The following is a 14,961-nucleotide window of genomic DNA, read 5'->3' on the forward strand; positions in this document are numbered from 1 at the left end:
CACACAAAACCTTATACACGGATATTGAGGCATGCTTAGTCGCTCAGTCATGTCTGACTCTTTACAATCCCATGGACTACAGACCACCAGGGTCCTCTGTCCCTGCGGATTCTCCAGGCAAGAATACTGGAGTGGATTGCCGTGCCCTCCTCCAGGGGATCATCCCAACCCAGGGCTCGAACCCAGGTCTCTCATGTCTCCCGCATTGCAGGCAGATTCTTTACCATGTGAACCACCAGAGAAGCCCACACAGATGTTCGTAGTAGCACTATTCACAGTAGCCAAATGGTGGAGGCAACCCAAGTGCCCATCAGCTGATGACCAAACAAACAAAACCTAGTATACCCATAGGGCAGAATATTCAGCTAAGAAGGGCAATACAGTATTGATTCATGCTACAACATGAATGAACCTTGGAAATGAAACTGTTCACCTCAGACTGGGACTTGGACCCACATAGCTGGGACTCAAACCCAACCAAACCCACAGTCTTTCAACTGATCTCACACACTGGGGTTTCAGGACCTAATAAAGCTCGAGTTCTTGATGGTTCATTGCAGAAAGAATTCAGTGAGAGACAAAGTGATGGGTGTGCTGCATGTTAAGTGGCTTCAGTCGTGTCCAACTCTTTGACCCCATGGACTGTAGCCCACCAGGCTCTTCTGGCCATAGGGATTTCCAGGCAAGAATACTGAAGTGAGTTGCCATGCCCTCCTCCAGGGGATCTTCCTGATCCAGGGATCAAACCCACATCTTTTATGTCTCCTGCATTGGCAGGCAGGTTCTTTACCACTCATGCCACCTGGGAAGCCCAAAGAGATAGCTAAGAAGCGGATTTATTTGAAAGGAACACATACCACAGAGTGTGGGCCATCTCAGAAGGCAAGAGTGGCCTTGAAATGTGGCGCTAGTGCCTAGTTGCCTCAGTTTTGTCTGACTCTCTGCGAGTCTCTGGACTGTAGCCTGACAGGCTCCTGTGTCCATAGGATTCTCCAGGGAGGGACACGGGAGTGGTTGTCATGCCTTTCTCAAGGGGATCTTCCGGATGTAGGCATTGAACCCACGTCTCTTACGTCTCCTGCACTGGCAGGCAGCTTCTTTTACCACTTGTGTCACCTGGGAAGTTTGAAATGTGTGGTTAGCTTTTATGCTGGAGAAGGCGATGGCAGCCCACTCCAGCACTCTTGCCTGGAAAATCCCGTGGACGGAGGAGGCTGGTAGGCTGCAGTCCATGGGGTCGCTAAGAGTCGGACACAACTGAGCGACTTCACTTTCACTTTTCATTTTCATGCATTGGAGAAGGAAATGGCAACCCATTCCAGTGTTCTTGCCTGGAGAATCCCAGAGACGGAGGAGCCTGGTAGGCTGCAGTCCATGGGGTCACAAAGAGTCAGACACGACGAGCTGAGTGACTTAACACTTTCAACTTGTCACTTTCACTAGCTTCTATGGCTTGGGTAATTTCATAGGATAATGAGTGGGAGGATTATTCCAACTATTTTGGTGAGGGGGTGGAGATTTCCAGGAACTGGGCCACTGCCAACTCTTTGGTCCTTGATGGGCAGCCTTGGAACCATCACGGTGCCCGTGGTGTGTCGTTTAGCTTGCTGATGTATTACAGTGAGCATATGCTCAGGCTCAGTTTCTAGTGGAAGTCTGCTCGTCCTCCATCTTGAACGTATTTGGTTCTGATCAGCTTATGTTGATGGGTTCCAACATCCTCCTGCCCATGGTGGTTCAGCAGCTAGTTGTGATGTTGATGTTCTCGCAGGAGAAGATACGCACACATCCTTTTACTCACCGTCGCTGAGGCGTGCTAAGTCGAGTTAGTGACTGAGCAACAACGACTGTTTACGTTGTGTCCTTGGTCTGTGTCATTCTTTTAAAGGTCGTGCCCTGCCCACTTCACTCTTGTTTCAAAAACATTTTGCTAAGTGAAAAAGCCAGACACAGAAAGCCCCGTATATGATTCTATTTACATGAAATGTTGAGACAAGGGAGACCTGTAGAGACAGAAGTGGATTAGTTGAGAGTGAGGGCTAAAGGGTGTGGAGATTTCTCTTGGGGGGTTGATGAAATGTTCTAGAATGGATTGTGGTGATGGTTGCACAACTCTGAATATACTAAAACCCACTAAATTGTGCACTTTAAATAGATGAAGTGTGTGTGACTAGATCTCAATAAAGCTGTTACTGAGAAAAAATAAAGGCGATTTGAAAATAATAAAGGCCCCAATAGAACATGCCAGTCTTTGATCCTGGCACCTTTGGGTGGTCCTGCATCTTGATCCGCACCCCTGAGTGGTCCTGCATCCAAACCGAAGAGACATCTCTACACTGGAGATGATTTCCTCCATGGCCAGATCATCTGGATTGGAAAATGACTTCATATTGTACTGCTTTTGAAGTTTGACTAGTTTCTGGCTATTTTTCTTTGCTGTGCCATGACCGTATGTGGATTTTGATTGGCGGAGAGGTGGTTTCAGAGATAAAATAGTTCTGGCTCACAGTTGAGTCTTTTCTTTTTGGCATACTTGATTGTAATGGATTATCTCTGTTTCCTCTTCTCCCCCTCTTCTCTGGAGGAAGTTTGGGGAGCGTGAGTTTCCAGCAGCGCACCGTGAATCAAAAGCGGGGCTTTCATTACCAAGGGCGATCATTCCACTTACTACCCCACTGTCACCGAGGTTAAAGCTCATTAAAAAGGGAACGCATGGCAAACCCAGTGGCGCTGAGAGAAACTAACCAGTCTCCAGTCCCACCTGCCAAACTTTAACAGAAATGAAAGATTAAAAAGAGAGCAGAGCTGAGTGGGAGGGACAGAGCCTGTGGACTTGGGGACCGGTCAGACAGTCGTGGGAGGGAAGGTGGAGTTGGCGTGTGTCACATTGCCAGTCACTTTACACTCAGCCTGGGGGTGTAGCTACACCGTTGTGATTTGTGGTTTGGGGGAACTAACAAAGGATAGTAAGATGTGCTGCTCACCGGCAGTTTATAGTTTAGAGGTGTGAGCTAAAATATTGAATTTACAAATTTTTTTTTTTTTTTTTTGAATTTACAAATTTTAAATTTATAAAGAATAAATACGTCATAGAACGTGAGACGCGAACTCTGGGCACAGTCCCGCAGGCTAGTTTTAATGAGGCATAAACTACTAAAACCCACTGAGCAGCTTTTGAGAGCCGCGGAGGGGTGGGTTGGAGGCACGGGTGCTGAGGAAGGTTGGGGGAGAGGTTATCACGGAGGAGGAGGTGGCGGCATCAGATGGGAACACGTCCCAGCGCAGACAGGAAGGATCCTTTCAGTCGCGTTCATTCTTGTGCTTTGGGACATTTTGCTTTTTTATTGGAGACAGTAAGACTTTTATGTCATTTTTCTTCTCTCTTTTTAAAAAATATTTAGTTATTTGGCCACACTGGATCTTCGTTGCGTCATGTGGGATCTAGTTCCCCTGACCAGGGCTTGAACTTGGACCTCCTGCACTGGGAGAGCACAGTTTGCATGTTGTGATAATGTTGTATTGGGAGTAAAAATGAAAACAGGAAGGAGTTTTATCAGGGAGGTTTTAGACATCTTTCCCTCTCTCTTCCCCCACCCCCATCTCAGTGGGATGCTCAGGGTAACGGCCACGGCTTGGGCGTGAGGAACCCGAGCAGACTGGCCTCCCTGGTTCTCCTTGCCTCTCCTCTGCTCCAAGAGGAGAATTTGCACCAGCCACTCCATGGTTCTGCGTTCTACGTGGCGTTGTTGTTCAGTTGCCAAGTCATGTCCGACTCTTTGCAACCCTATGGACTATAACATGCCAGCCATCCCTGTCCCTCACCATCTCCCAGAGTTTACCCTGGTTCATGTCCATTGAATTGATGATGCTATCCTCCAAGGTAAGGAGCAATGGCTGCGCTTTGCTGGAGCAGCCGTGAAGAGATACCCCACACCCAAGGTAAGAGAAACCCAAGTAAGACGGTAGGTGTTGCAAGAGGGCATCAGAGGGCAAACACACTGAAACCATACTCACAGAAAACTAGTCAATCTAATCACACTGGACCACAGCCTTGTCTAACTCAATGAAACTAAGCCATGCCCGTGGGGCAACCCAAGATGGGTGGGTCATGGTGGAGAGATCTGACAGAATGTGGTCCACTGGAGAAGGGAATGGCAAACCACTTCAGTATTCTTGCCTTGAGAACCCCATGAACAATATGAAAAGGCAAAATGATAGGATACTGAAAGAGGAACTCCCCAGGTCAATAGGTGCCCAATGTGCTACTGGAGATCAGTGGAGAAATAACTCCAGAAAGAATGAAGGGATGGAGCCAAAGCAAAAACAATATCCAGCTGTGGATGTGACTGGTGATAGAAGCAAGGTCTGATGCTGTAAAGAGCAATACTGCATAGGAACCTGGAATGTCAGGTCCATGAATCAAGGAAAATTGGAAGTGGTCAAACAAGAGATGGCAAGAGTGAATGTTGACATTCTAGGAATCAGCGAACTGAAATAGACTGGAATGGGTGAATTTAACTCAGATGACCATTATATCTACTACTTCGGGCAGGAATCCCTCAGAAGAAATGGAGTGGCCATCATGGTCAACAAAAGAGTCCGAAATGCATTACTTGGATGCAATCTCAAAAACGACAGAATGGTCTCTGTTCATTTCCAAGGCAAACCATTCAATATCACAGTAATCCAAGTCTATGCCCCAACCAGTAACGCTGAAGAAGCTGAAGTTGAACGGTTCTATGAAGACCTACAAGACCTTTTAGAACTAACACCCAAAAAAGATGTCCTTTTCATTATAGGGGACTGGAATGCAAAAGTAGGAAGTCAAGAAACACCTGGAGTAACAGGCAAATTTGGCCTTGGAATACAGAATGAAGCAGGGCAAAAACTAATAGAGTTTTGCCAAGAAAATGCACTGGTCATAACAAACACCCTCTTCCAACAACACAAGAGAAGACTCTATACATGGACATCACCAGATGGTCAACACCAAAATCAGATTGATTATATTCTTTGCAGCCAAAGATGGAGAAGCTCTATACAGTCAACAAAAACAAGACCGGGAGCTGACTGTGGCTCAGACCATGAACTCCTTATTGCCAAATTCAGACTTAAATTGAAGAAAGTAGGGAAAACCACTAGACCATTCAGGTATGACCTAAATCAAATCCCTTATGATTATACAGTGGAAGTGAGAAATAGATTTAAGGGCCTAGATCTGATAGATAGAGTGCCTGATGAACTATGGAATGAGGTTCGTGACATTGTACGGGAGACAGGGATCAAGACCATTCCCATAGAAAAGAAATGCAAAAAAGCAAAATGGCTGTCTGGGGAGGCCTTACAAATAGCTGTGAAAAGAAGAGAAGTGAAAAGCAAAGGAGAAAAGGAAAGATATAAACATCTGAATGCAGAGTTCCAAAGAATAGCAAGAAGGGATAAGAAAGCCTTCTTCAGCGATCAATGCAAAGAAATAGAGGAAAACAATAGAATGGGAAAGACTAGGGATCTCTTCAAGAAAATGAGAGATACCAAGGGAACATTTCATGCAAAGATGGGCTCGCTAAAGGACAGAAATGGTATGGACCTAACAGAAGCAGAAGATATTAAGAAGAGATGGCAAGAATACACAGAAGAACTATACAGAAAAGATCTTCATGACCAAGATAATCACAATGCTGTGATCACTGACCTAGAGCCAGACATCCTGGAATGTGAAGTCAAGTGGGCCTTAGAAAGCATCACAACGAACAAAGCTAGTGGAGGTGATGGAATTCCAGTTGAGCTATTCCAAATCCTGAAAGATGATGCTGTGAAAGTGCTGCACTCAATATGCCAGCAAATCTGGAAAACTCAGCAGTGGCCACAGGACTGGAAAAGGTCAGTTTTCATTCCGATCCCAAAGAAAGGCAATGCCAAAGAATGCTCAAACTACAGCACAATTGCACTCATCTCACACGCTAGTAAAGTAATGCTCAAAATTGTCCAAGCCAGGCTTCAGCAATATGTGAACCGTGAACTTCCTGATGTTCAAGCTGGTTTTAGAAAAGGCAGAGGAACCAGAGATCAAATTGCCAACATCTGCTGGATCATGGAAAAAGCAAGAGAGTTCCAGAAAATCATCTATTTCTGCTTTATTGACTATGCCAAAGCCTTTGACTGTGTGGATCACAACAAACTGTGGAAAATTCTGAAAGAGATGGGAATACCAGACCACCTGACCTGCCTGTTGAGAAACCTATATGCAGGTCAGGAAGCAACAGTTAGAACTGGACATGGAACAACAGACTGGTTCCAAATAGGAAAAGGAGTACGTCAAGGCTGTATATTGTCACCCTGTTTATTTAACTTATATCCAGCGTACATCATGAGAAACGCTGGGCTGGATGAAGCACAAGCTGGAATCAAGATTGCTGGTAGAAATCTCCATAACCTCAGATATGCAGATGACACCACCCTTATGGCAGAAAGTGAAGAGGAACTAAAAAGCCTCTTGATGAAAGTGAAAGTGGAGAGTGAAAAAGTTGGCTTAAAGCTCAACATTCAGAAAACGAAGATCATGGCATCCGGTCCCATCACTTCATGGGAAATAGATGGGGAAACAGTGGAAACAGTGTCAGACTTTATTTTTCTGGGCTCCAAAATCACTACAGATGGTGACTGCAGCCATGAAATTAAAAGACGCTTACTCCTTAGAAGGGAAGTTATGACCAACCTAGATAGCATATTCAAAAGCAGAGACTTTACTTTGCCAACAAAGGTCTGTCTAGTCAAGGCTATGGTTTTTCCTGTGGTCATGTATGGATGTGAGAGTTGGACTGTGAAGAAGGCTGAGCGCTGAAGAATTGATGCTTTTGAACTGTGGTGTTGGAGAAGACTCTTGAGAGTCCCTTGAACTGCAAGGAGATCCAACCAGTCCATTCTGAAGGAGATCAGCCCTGGGATTTCTTTGGAGGGAATGATGCTGAAGCTGAAACTCCAGTACTTTGGCCACCTCATGGGAAGAGTTGACTCATTGGAAAAGACTCTGATGCTGGGAGGGATTGGGGGCAGGCGGAGAAGGGGACGACAGAGGATGAGATGGCTGGATGGCATCACTGACTCAATGGACGTGAGTCTGAGTGAAGTCCAGGAGTTGGTGAGGGACAGGGAAGCCTGGCGTGCTGCGATTCATGGGGTCGCAAAAGTCGGACACGACTGAATGACTGATCTGATCTAATCTGATCTGATCCAACTCTCTCATCCTCTGCCATCCCCTTCTTCTGCCTTCAGTCTTTCCCAGCATCAGGGTCTTTTCTAAGACTGGCTCTTCGCATCAGGTGGCCAAAGTACTGAAGCTTCAGCATCTGTCCTTCCAATGAGTATTCAAGGTGATTTCCTTTAAGATTGACTGGTTTGATGGCCACGTGGAAAGCTTGAGGAAATTAAACAAAAGCCATGGATGAGATTGTGTGGCCGAGGTGCAGGGCTCAGTTTAGCATTTAAATGCCGTTTAGTGTTGGAAAAGACAGTGGTCAGTTTAGATAACTGACCGTGAGAATCTCCTTTGCCTCTGCTGCTGCACGTTTCTTGAGCCGGTCCGCTGTGTGTGTGATCAGGGTGAACCTCAGACGGGCCCGGCACTGTCCCCAGAACTGGAGGGTGGATGGAGGCAGGGTCTGGCCTCTGAACGCCACTTACCATTCCTGTCTTACACCTCTTGGTTTATTCGGTACAGCATGTAGCCGTGAGTTCGGGAAGTGGGAAGGATGATCTGGAAAAGATGAGCAACATCCTGGAAGCTGTGCCGCAGGTTAAGTTTATTTGCCTGGATGTGGCCAATGGGTACTCGGAGCATTTTGTGGAGTTCGTGAAGCTGGTCCGGTCCAGATTTCCAGAACACACCATCATGGTAAGTGTAATGGGATGACCCTCTAGATGGGGAAGCAGAAAAGAGTTACATGGTGTGTTGGGAGAGCTGTGTTCTCTTGGGAGCTTTTGGTGCCTTCTTTCTAGAAGAATAGTTGAGAATCAGTGGGGAAAGCACAGGCAGCAGCTGCAAAGATCTGAGAAGTGGCTCCGCTATAAAAAGTAAAATCCAGATCAACGCCATAGGGTGTCGGCTCCTTGTCTCTGCTAAATATCATCAAGTGTTTCATACCATATGAGACCTTTAAACCAAGGTGTCTGTCACTGCTTAACAGAATCTATTTTAAAAAATAAACACAACACAGTTGGCTTTCTCTTTATCATATTTGTCATCTCTGCCCCACTCTCCTTGCTAGGAGAAAACTGCTATGAGAGTTGAAATCCACAATATGAACATTTCGCAATAGTCAGCTATTATTTGCAAATCAGTTGGTGTATTGCTTTATCTAGGATCTTTATTTTTGAACTTCCGTACCTTTTGAGGAGGGTATTTTACTAATTTTTAACACCTTTACTGATAAGAATGTGTGTCTGTTATCGTTGGGAAACATAGATTTATAGAAAAAAGAACTAGAAGCTTTAGGGTTAAATTTGGGCTTTTGGAAAATCTGTATGGTAATTATGTGTCTTTATTGGTCTTAATTAACATGGTGATTATTGATTGACCAGTAGATAATTTACCTAACTCTCCTTTTATAAGTTTTTTCGAACCCAGTTCTTTTCTTTTTTAAATTTTATTGTATAGTGGATTTACAATGGTGTGTTAATTTCTTCTGTACAGCAAAGTGCTTTAGTTATACATGTGTGCGCATATACATTTTTTCATAGTCTTTCTTGTTATGGTATATCACAAGATGTTGAATATAGTTCCCTGCAGTATACCATGGGAGCTTGTTGTTTATCCACTCTGTACATAATAGTTTGCATCTGCTAATCCCAAACTCCCAAACCATCCTTCCCCCACTCCCCCTTCCACCCTGACAAGCACAAGTCTGTTCTGTCTTCCTTTTACAAATTTTTAATTTATCTTCACATTTCATCATTTTAAGGAAATTGGGAGACAGGAATTGGTATTTCTGTTGACAAAGTTAAATCACCTGTGAAGGATTTCCAGAACATTTAAAAGATATATTTTTATGTATTTCTGGGTGTGCTGGGTCTTTGTTGCTGCTTGAACTTTTCTGTAGGGTTGCAGCCAGTGGGAGCTACTCTCTCGTTGCGTTGCACGAGCTTCTCCTTGCAGTGGTCTCTTTTCTTGTGGAGCACGGGCTCTAGGGAACATGGGCTCAGTGGTTGCAGCTCCCGGGCTCTAGAGTACAGGCTCAGTAGTTGTGGTGCTCGGGCTTAGTTGCTCCATAGCATGTGGGATCTTCTTGGACCAGGGATTGAACCCTTGTCTCCTATACTGCCAGGTGGATTCTTTACCACTGAGCCACCAGGGCAGCCCCCCGGCCAAATTTTTGAGATAAGTATTTTTATGCTTTCCAATCAAGTGAGAAGAAAGCATTAAGTATTGTCCTGAGGTCAACCAGCTGTACCATGTTTGAAGTTGGGGGGAAAACAGCAAGATTCATTTCAGAATTGTTGGGTTTTGATAAAGAAACACCATTTATTGAGTTCCTGGAGAAGGCAATGGCACCCCACTCCAGTACTCTTGCCTGGAAAATCCCATGGATGGAGGAGCCTGGTGGGCTGCAGTCCATGGGGTCGCAAAGAGTTGGACATGACTGAGTGACTTCACTTTCGCTTTTCACTTTCATGCATTGGAGAAGGAAATGGCAACCCACTCCAGTGTTCTTGCCTGGAGAATCCCAGGGATGGGGGAGCCTGGTAGGCTGCCGTCTATGGGGTCGCACAGAGTCGGACACGACTGAAGCGACTTACCAGACTTACCAGCATGTTTCTCAGAAGGTAGAGAATTCACCTGCAATGCAGGAGACCAAAGTTCGACCCCTGGGTTGGGAACATACCCTGGAGAAGGGAAGGGCAATGAACTCCAGCATTCTTGCCTGGAGAATCCCATGGGCAGAGAAGCCCGGCAGACCATGGGCCGTGGGGTTGCAAAGAGTCAGACACGACTGAGTGACTGACACTCTCACTCCCCCGTTTCAGGAGGCTTCCTTCTGTTCTTTCTCTTTACAGCATCTCTCTGAAGAGTAGGAACTGTTGTCCCAAGTTTACTGCAGATGAGAAAGCCTTATTCCTGATCCTTTGACTTTGGGATTTTCACAAGCGCACACCCTTGTGAGTGTGGCACACCTTGTGGAGTGGCAGAGCTGGGGTTTCAGGTCAGGGTGGTCAGAATTCAGAGTCCAGACTCTGCCCCTGGAGACCTGTAAACATGCCCCATCCTTGTTAACTTCAGTGCTGAAGCTCCGTCCTTCCACTGGGCCATACACGTGACCAGTCTCCTGTTTCTCAGTCCTGAGCTGGGCAGCTTCCTCAGGCTCCTGTCATGACCTAGCAAGGGTATGTATCTAGTCCTGAGGCCCCAGCTGGCTCTGCCCCTAGTCATCTGTGGCAACGGAGGAATGAGAAAGCTGGCCTCCCGGGAGGGCAGGTGCCCCCTCCCCTCTGCTGGGATCTGGGAGCCCTGCAAACATTTGGTGTTAAACACAAACTCTGTGCAGTGATGACTGGGATGGTGGGAGAAGCAGGACAAATATTTGAGCAGGAGGAGTCCTTTGTTGATTCCTTCTGGTGAGTACTTCTGGGTTGCTGTTGACATTACCTCTGCTCTGTGGTAGTGGGATCTAGATCTTTCCAGATCATTCCATTGCACCTCCAGTAGTTAGTGACCAGAAATTACACTCTTTGAGTGAAGCAATCTAGTGGCTCTACTTTTTTGTCTTGGATGATTGAAGTATTCAGTTGTGAAATATGACATACATACAAACAAGGGCATAAAACATGGGTGTTTAATTAGTTCAGTCGCTCAGTTGTGTCCGACTCTTTGCGACCCCATGAATCGCAGCACGCCAGGCCTCCCTGTCCATCACCAACTCCTGGAGTTCACTCAGACTCATGTCCATCGAGTCAGTGATGCCATCCAGCCATCTCATCCTCTGTCGTCCCCTTCTCCTCCTGCCCCCAATCCCTCCCAGCATCAGAGTCTTTTCCAATGAGTCAACCCTTCCCATGAGGTGGCCAGAATACTGGAGTTTCAGCTTTAGCATCATTCCTTCCAAAGAAATCCCAGGGCTGATCTCCTTTAGAATGGACTTGTTGAATCTCCTTGCAGTCCAAGGGACTCTCAAGAGTCTTCTCCAACACCACAGTTCAAAAGCATCAATTCTTCGGCACTCAGCTTTCTTCACAGTCCAACTCTCACATCCATACATGACCACTGGAAAAACCATAGCCCTGACTAGATGGACCTTTGTTGGCAAAGTAATGTCTCTGCTTTTGAATATGCTATCTAGGTTGGTCATAACTTTCCTTCCAAGGAGTAAGCGTCTTTTAATTTCATGGCTGCAGTCACCATCTGCAGTGATTTTAGAGCCCAAAAATATAAACTCTGACACTGTTTCCACTGTTTCCCCATCTATTTCCCATGAAGTGATGGGACTAGATGCCTTGATCTTCGTTTTCTGAATGTTGAGCTTTAAGCCAACTTTTTCACTCTCCTCTTTCACTTTCATCAAGAGGCTTTTTAGTTCCTCTTCACTTTCTGCCATAAGGGTGGTGTCATCTGCATATCTGAGGTTATTGAGATTTCTCCCAGCAGTCTTGATTCCAGCTTGTGCTTCATCCAGCCCAGCATTTCTCATGATGTACTCTGCAAAGAAGTTAAATAAGCAGGGTGACAATCTATAGCCTTGACGAACTCCTTTTCCTATTTGGAACCAGTCTGTTGTTCCATGTCCAGTTCTAACTGTTGCTTCCTGACCTGCATATAGGTTTCTCAACAGGCAGGTCAGGTGGTCTGGTATTCCCATCTCTTTCAGAATTTTCCACAGTTTGTTGTGATCCACACAGTCAAAGGCTTTGGCATAGTCAATAAAGCAGAAATAGATGTTTTTCTGGAACTCTCTTGCTTTTCGATGATCCAGCGGATGTTGGCAATTTGATCTCTGGTTCCTCTGCCTTTTCTAAAACCAGCTTTAACATCAGGAAGTTCACGGTTCACGTATTGCTGAAGCCTGGCTTGGAGAATTTTGAGCATTACTTTACTAGCGTGTGAGATGAGTGCAATTGTGGGGTAGTCTGAGCATTCTTTGGCATTGCCTTTCTTTGGGATTGGAATGAAAACTGACCTTTTCTAGTCCTGTGGCCACTGCTGAGTTTTCCAGATTTGCTGGCATATTGAGTGCAGCACTTTCACAGCATCATCTTTCAGGATTTGAAAGAGCTCAACTGGAATTCCATCACCTCCACTAGCTCTGTTCGTAGTGGTGCTTTCTAAGGCTCACTTGACTTTACATTCCGGGATGTCTGGTTCTAGGTCAGTGATCACCCCATCGTGATTATCTGGGTCGTGAAGATCTTTTTTGTACAGTTCTTCTGTGTATTCTTGCCACCTCTTCTTAATATCTTCTGCTTCTGTTAAGTCCATACCATTTCTGTTTTTTATTGAGCCCATCTTTGCATGAGATGTTCTCTTGGTATCTCTCATTTTCTTGAAGAGATCTCTAGTCTTTCCCATTCTGTTGTTTTCCTCTATTTTTTTGCATTGATCACTGAGGAAGGCTTTCTTATCTCTTCTTGCTATTCTTTGGAACTCTGCATTCAGATGCTTATATCTTTCCTTTTCTTCTTTGCTTTTCGCTTCTCTTCTTTTCACAGCTATTTGTAAGGCCTCCCCAGACAGCCATTTTGCTTTTTTGTATTTCTTTTCCATGGGGATGGTCTTTATCCCTGCCTCTGTACAATGTCACGAACCTTATTCCATAGTTCATCAGGCACTCTATCTATCAGATCTAGTCCCTTAAATCTATTTCTCACTTCCACTGTATAATCATAAGGAATTTGATTTAGGTCGTATCTGAATGGTCTAGTGGTTTTCCCTACTTTCTTCAATTTAAGTCTGAATTTGGCAATAAGGAATTCATGATCTGAGCCACAGTCAGCTTGTTTTTGCTGACTGTATAGAGCTTCTCCATCTTTGGCTGCAAAGAATATAATCAATCTGATTTTGGTGTTGACCATCTGGTGATATCCATGTGTAGAGTCTTCTCCTGTGTTTTTGGAAGAGGGTGCTTGCTATGACCAGTGCGTTCTCTTGGAAAAACTCTATTAGCCTTTGCCCTGCTTCATTCTGTACTCCAAGGCCAAATTTGCCTGTTACCCCAGGTGTTTCTTGACTTCCTACTTTTGCATTCCAGTCCTCTATAATGAAAAGGACATCTTTTTTGGGTGTTAGTTCTAAAAGGTCTTGTAGGTCTTCATAGAACCGTTCAACTTCAGCTTCTTCAGCGTTACTGGTTGGGGCATAGACTTGGATTACTGTGATATTGAATGGTTTGCCTTGGAAACAAACAGAGATCATTCTGTCATTTTTGACATTGCATCCAAGTACTGCATTTTGGACTCTCTTGTTGACCACGATGGCACTCCATTTCTTCTGAGGGATTCCTGCGCACAGTAGTAGATATAATGGTCATCTGAGTTAAATTCACCCATTCCAGTCCATTTTAGTTCGCTGATTCCTAGAATGTTGACGTTCACTCTTGCCATCTCCTGTCTGACTACTTGCAATTTTCCTTGATTCATGGACCTGACATTCCAGGTTCCTATGCAATATTGCTCTTTACAGCATCGGACCTTGCTTCTATCAGCAGTCACATCCACAGGTGGGTATTGTTTTTGCTTTGCCTCCATCCAAAGCCATTAAACATCCACGGGTGTTTAATAAACAGTCATAAAAACAGGGGCCCTTCAGCGTACCTGTACTCTGCAGCCCCTCCTCCCACCTCAGACAAAAGCCCCACCCTTCCTGGTGCTCTTTTCCTTCCTCGAGTGTCCCCGGTTTTGCCATCTACCAATGCATTCCTAAAGAACAGCACTTAATTTGCCTATTTTTGAACCTTGTATAAATGGTGATTCTACTGCATATCTTCTGGGTCTTTGCCTCTGTAGTCTATTGTGATGGCCCACATCGTTTTGTGGAAGCTGTGGGGTAATATACTCTTCCTGGGGTGAATCTTAAGCCTGTTTCCCAGGTGCCTCCCTTGCCCTTGACCTCTTGCTCTGCTTCGATGCTGGCTGTACCAGCATTAACATCGTTGAGGGTCCCTGATGTCAGTGTGGCCATATGAGCAACATGGTTCAGCTGAACCACGTTGGGGACATCACCTACCTCCTGAAGCTCATTCTTCTCACTTGTGAAAAGCTGGTCGAGATAAAAATGGTTGGAGCATCATCATGGGGATCAGATGGGCTGATGGTAAGGGTGCCGTAGTCACCCAGTGGCAAGTGGGCAAGTACCACTGAGGGCACGTGCTCTGGGAACTGAACCAGAGGTGGAAGGCTGATGGAGAAGAGAAATGGGGGTGAGATGAGTGGGTGTATATTAGTTTTAAGAAGAAGGAGAAAACATGAGCTACTTTTTGAAACAAGGATAGTGAGAGCAGAGATGCCTAGGGCCCCAGAGCTCCCAGTGCACCCTGCACACGGTTGCTGGTGAGTTTAGCTCCCATCTGGCTGTACCCAGGGCTGAGCAGGCTGCCTGTTTTGGAGCCTGGCTTCCAGCTCCAGGGAGAGGAGCAGAGGAGACGGGCGATGCAGGAAGGAGGCGGGCTGGCAGGGCAGGGAAAGGGCCTAGTGCAGTGCCTGGGGGCTGCTGGGGTGGGGGTGAGGTGGGGAGGGGGAGAGTGACACTGAGTTCCCACGCCCCCTGGGCACCCAGGGGTGCTGAGCCACACGGAGGCCCCGCCTGTTCTCTGCCTCTTCCCCGGGGAGGCATGGTGGGGGGGGTGTGGGGTGACACTTTCCAGTGTTTCTCTGCAGCACCTGCCGACTGCCCAGGGGGCATGTTCCCAGTGTTGGGATTGGTCTCCCCAGTGATGAGCAAGAGGCTCTAGCCTTTCTCCCCCGGCTGCTTTACCTACACTG

The 14,961-nt window shown here is 45.9% G+C and overlaps 1 protein-coding gene across 5 annotated transcripts in view; it reads left to right on the forward strand.

Annotated features, from left to right (window-relative positions):
• GMPR (guanosine monophosphate reductase) overlaps positions 1–14,961 on the forward strand; it is a 69,067-nt gene that overhangs the window by 13,647 nt on the left and 40,459 nt on the right. For 4 of the 5 annotated variants that reach the window (XR_008711350.1, XM_055570695.1, XM_055570692.1 and 1 more), the window contains exon 4: positions 7,718–7,891. The exons of the other annotated variant lie outside the window; for it this stretch is intronic. Coding sequence is in view for 3 of the 4 variants with exons in the window: in XM_055570695.1 (XP_055426670.1) it covers positions 7,718–7,891 (174 nt within the window). In the remaining variant the exon portion in view is untranslated. The remainder of the gene's footprint in view (positions 1–7,717; positions 7,892–14,961) is intronic. 5 annotated transcript variants of the gene reach the window in all.

The sequence above is a fragment of the Bubalus kerabau genome, chromosome 3 (assembly GCF_029407905.1).
Source record: "Bubalus kerabau isolate K-KA32 ecotype Philippines breed swamp buffalo chromosome 3, PCC_UOA_SB_1v2, whole genome shotgun sequence".
NCBI classification, from domain to species: Eukaryota; Metazoa; Chordata; class Mammalia; order Artiodactyla; family Bovidae; genus Bubalus; species Bubalus kerabau.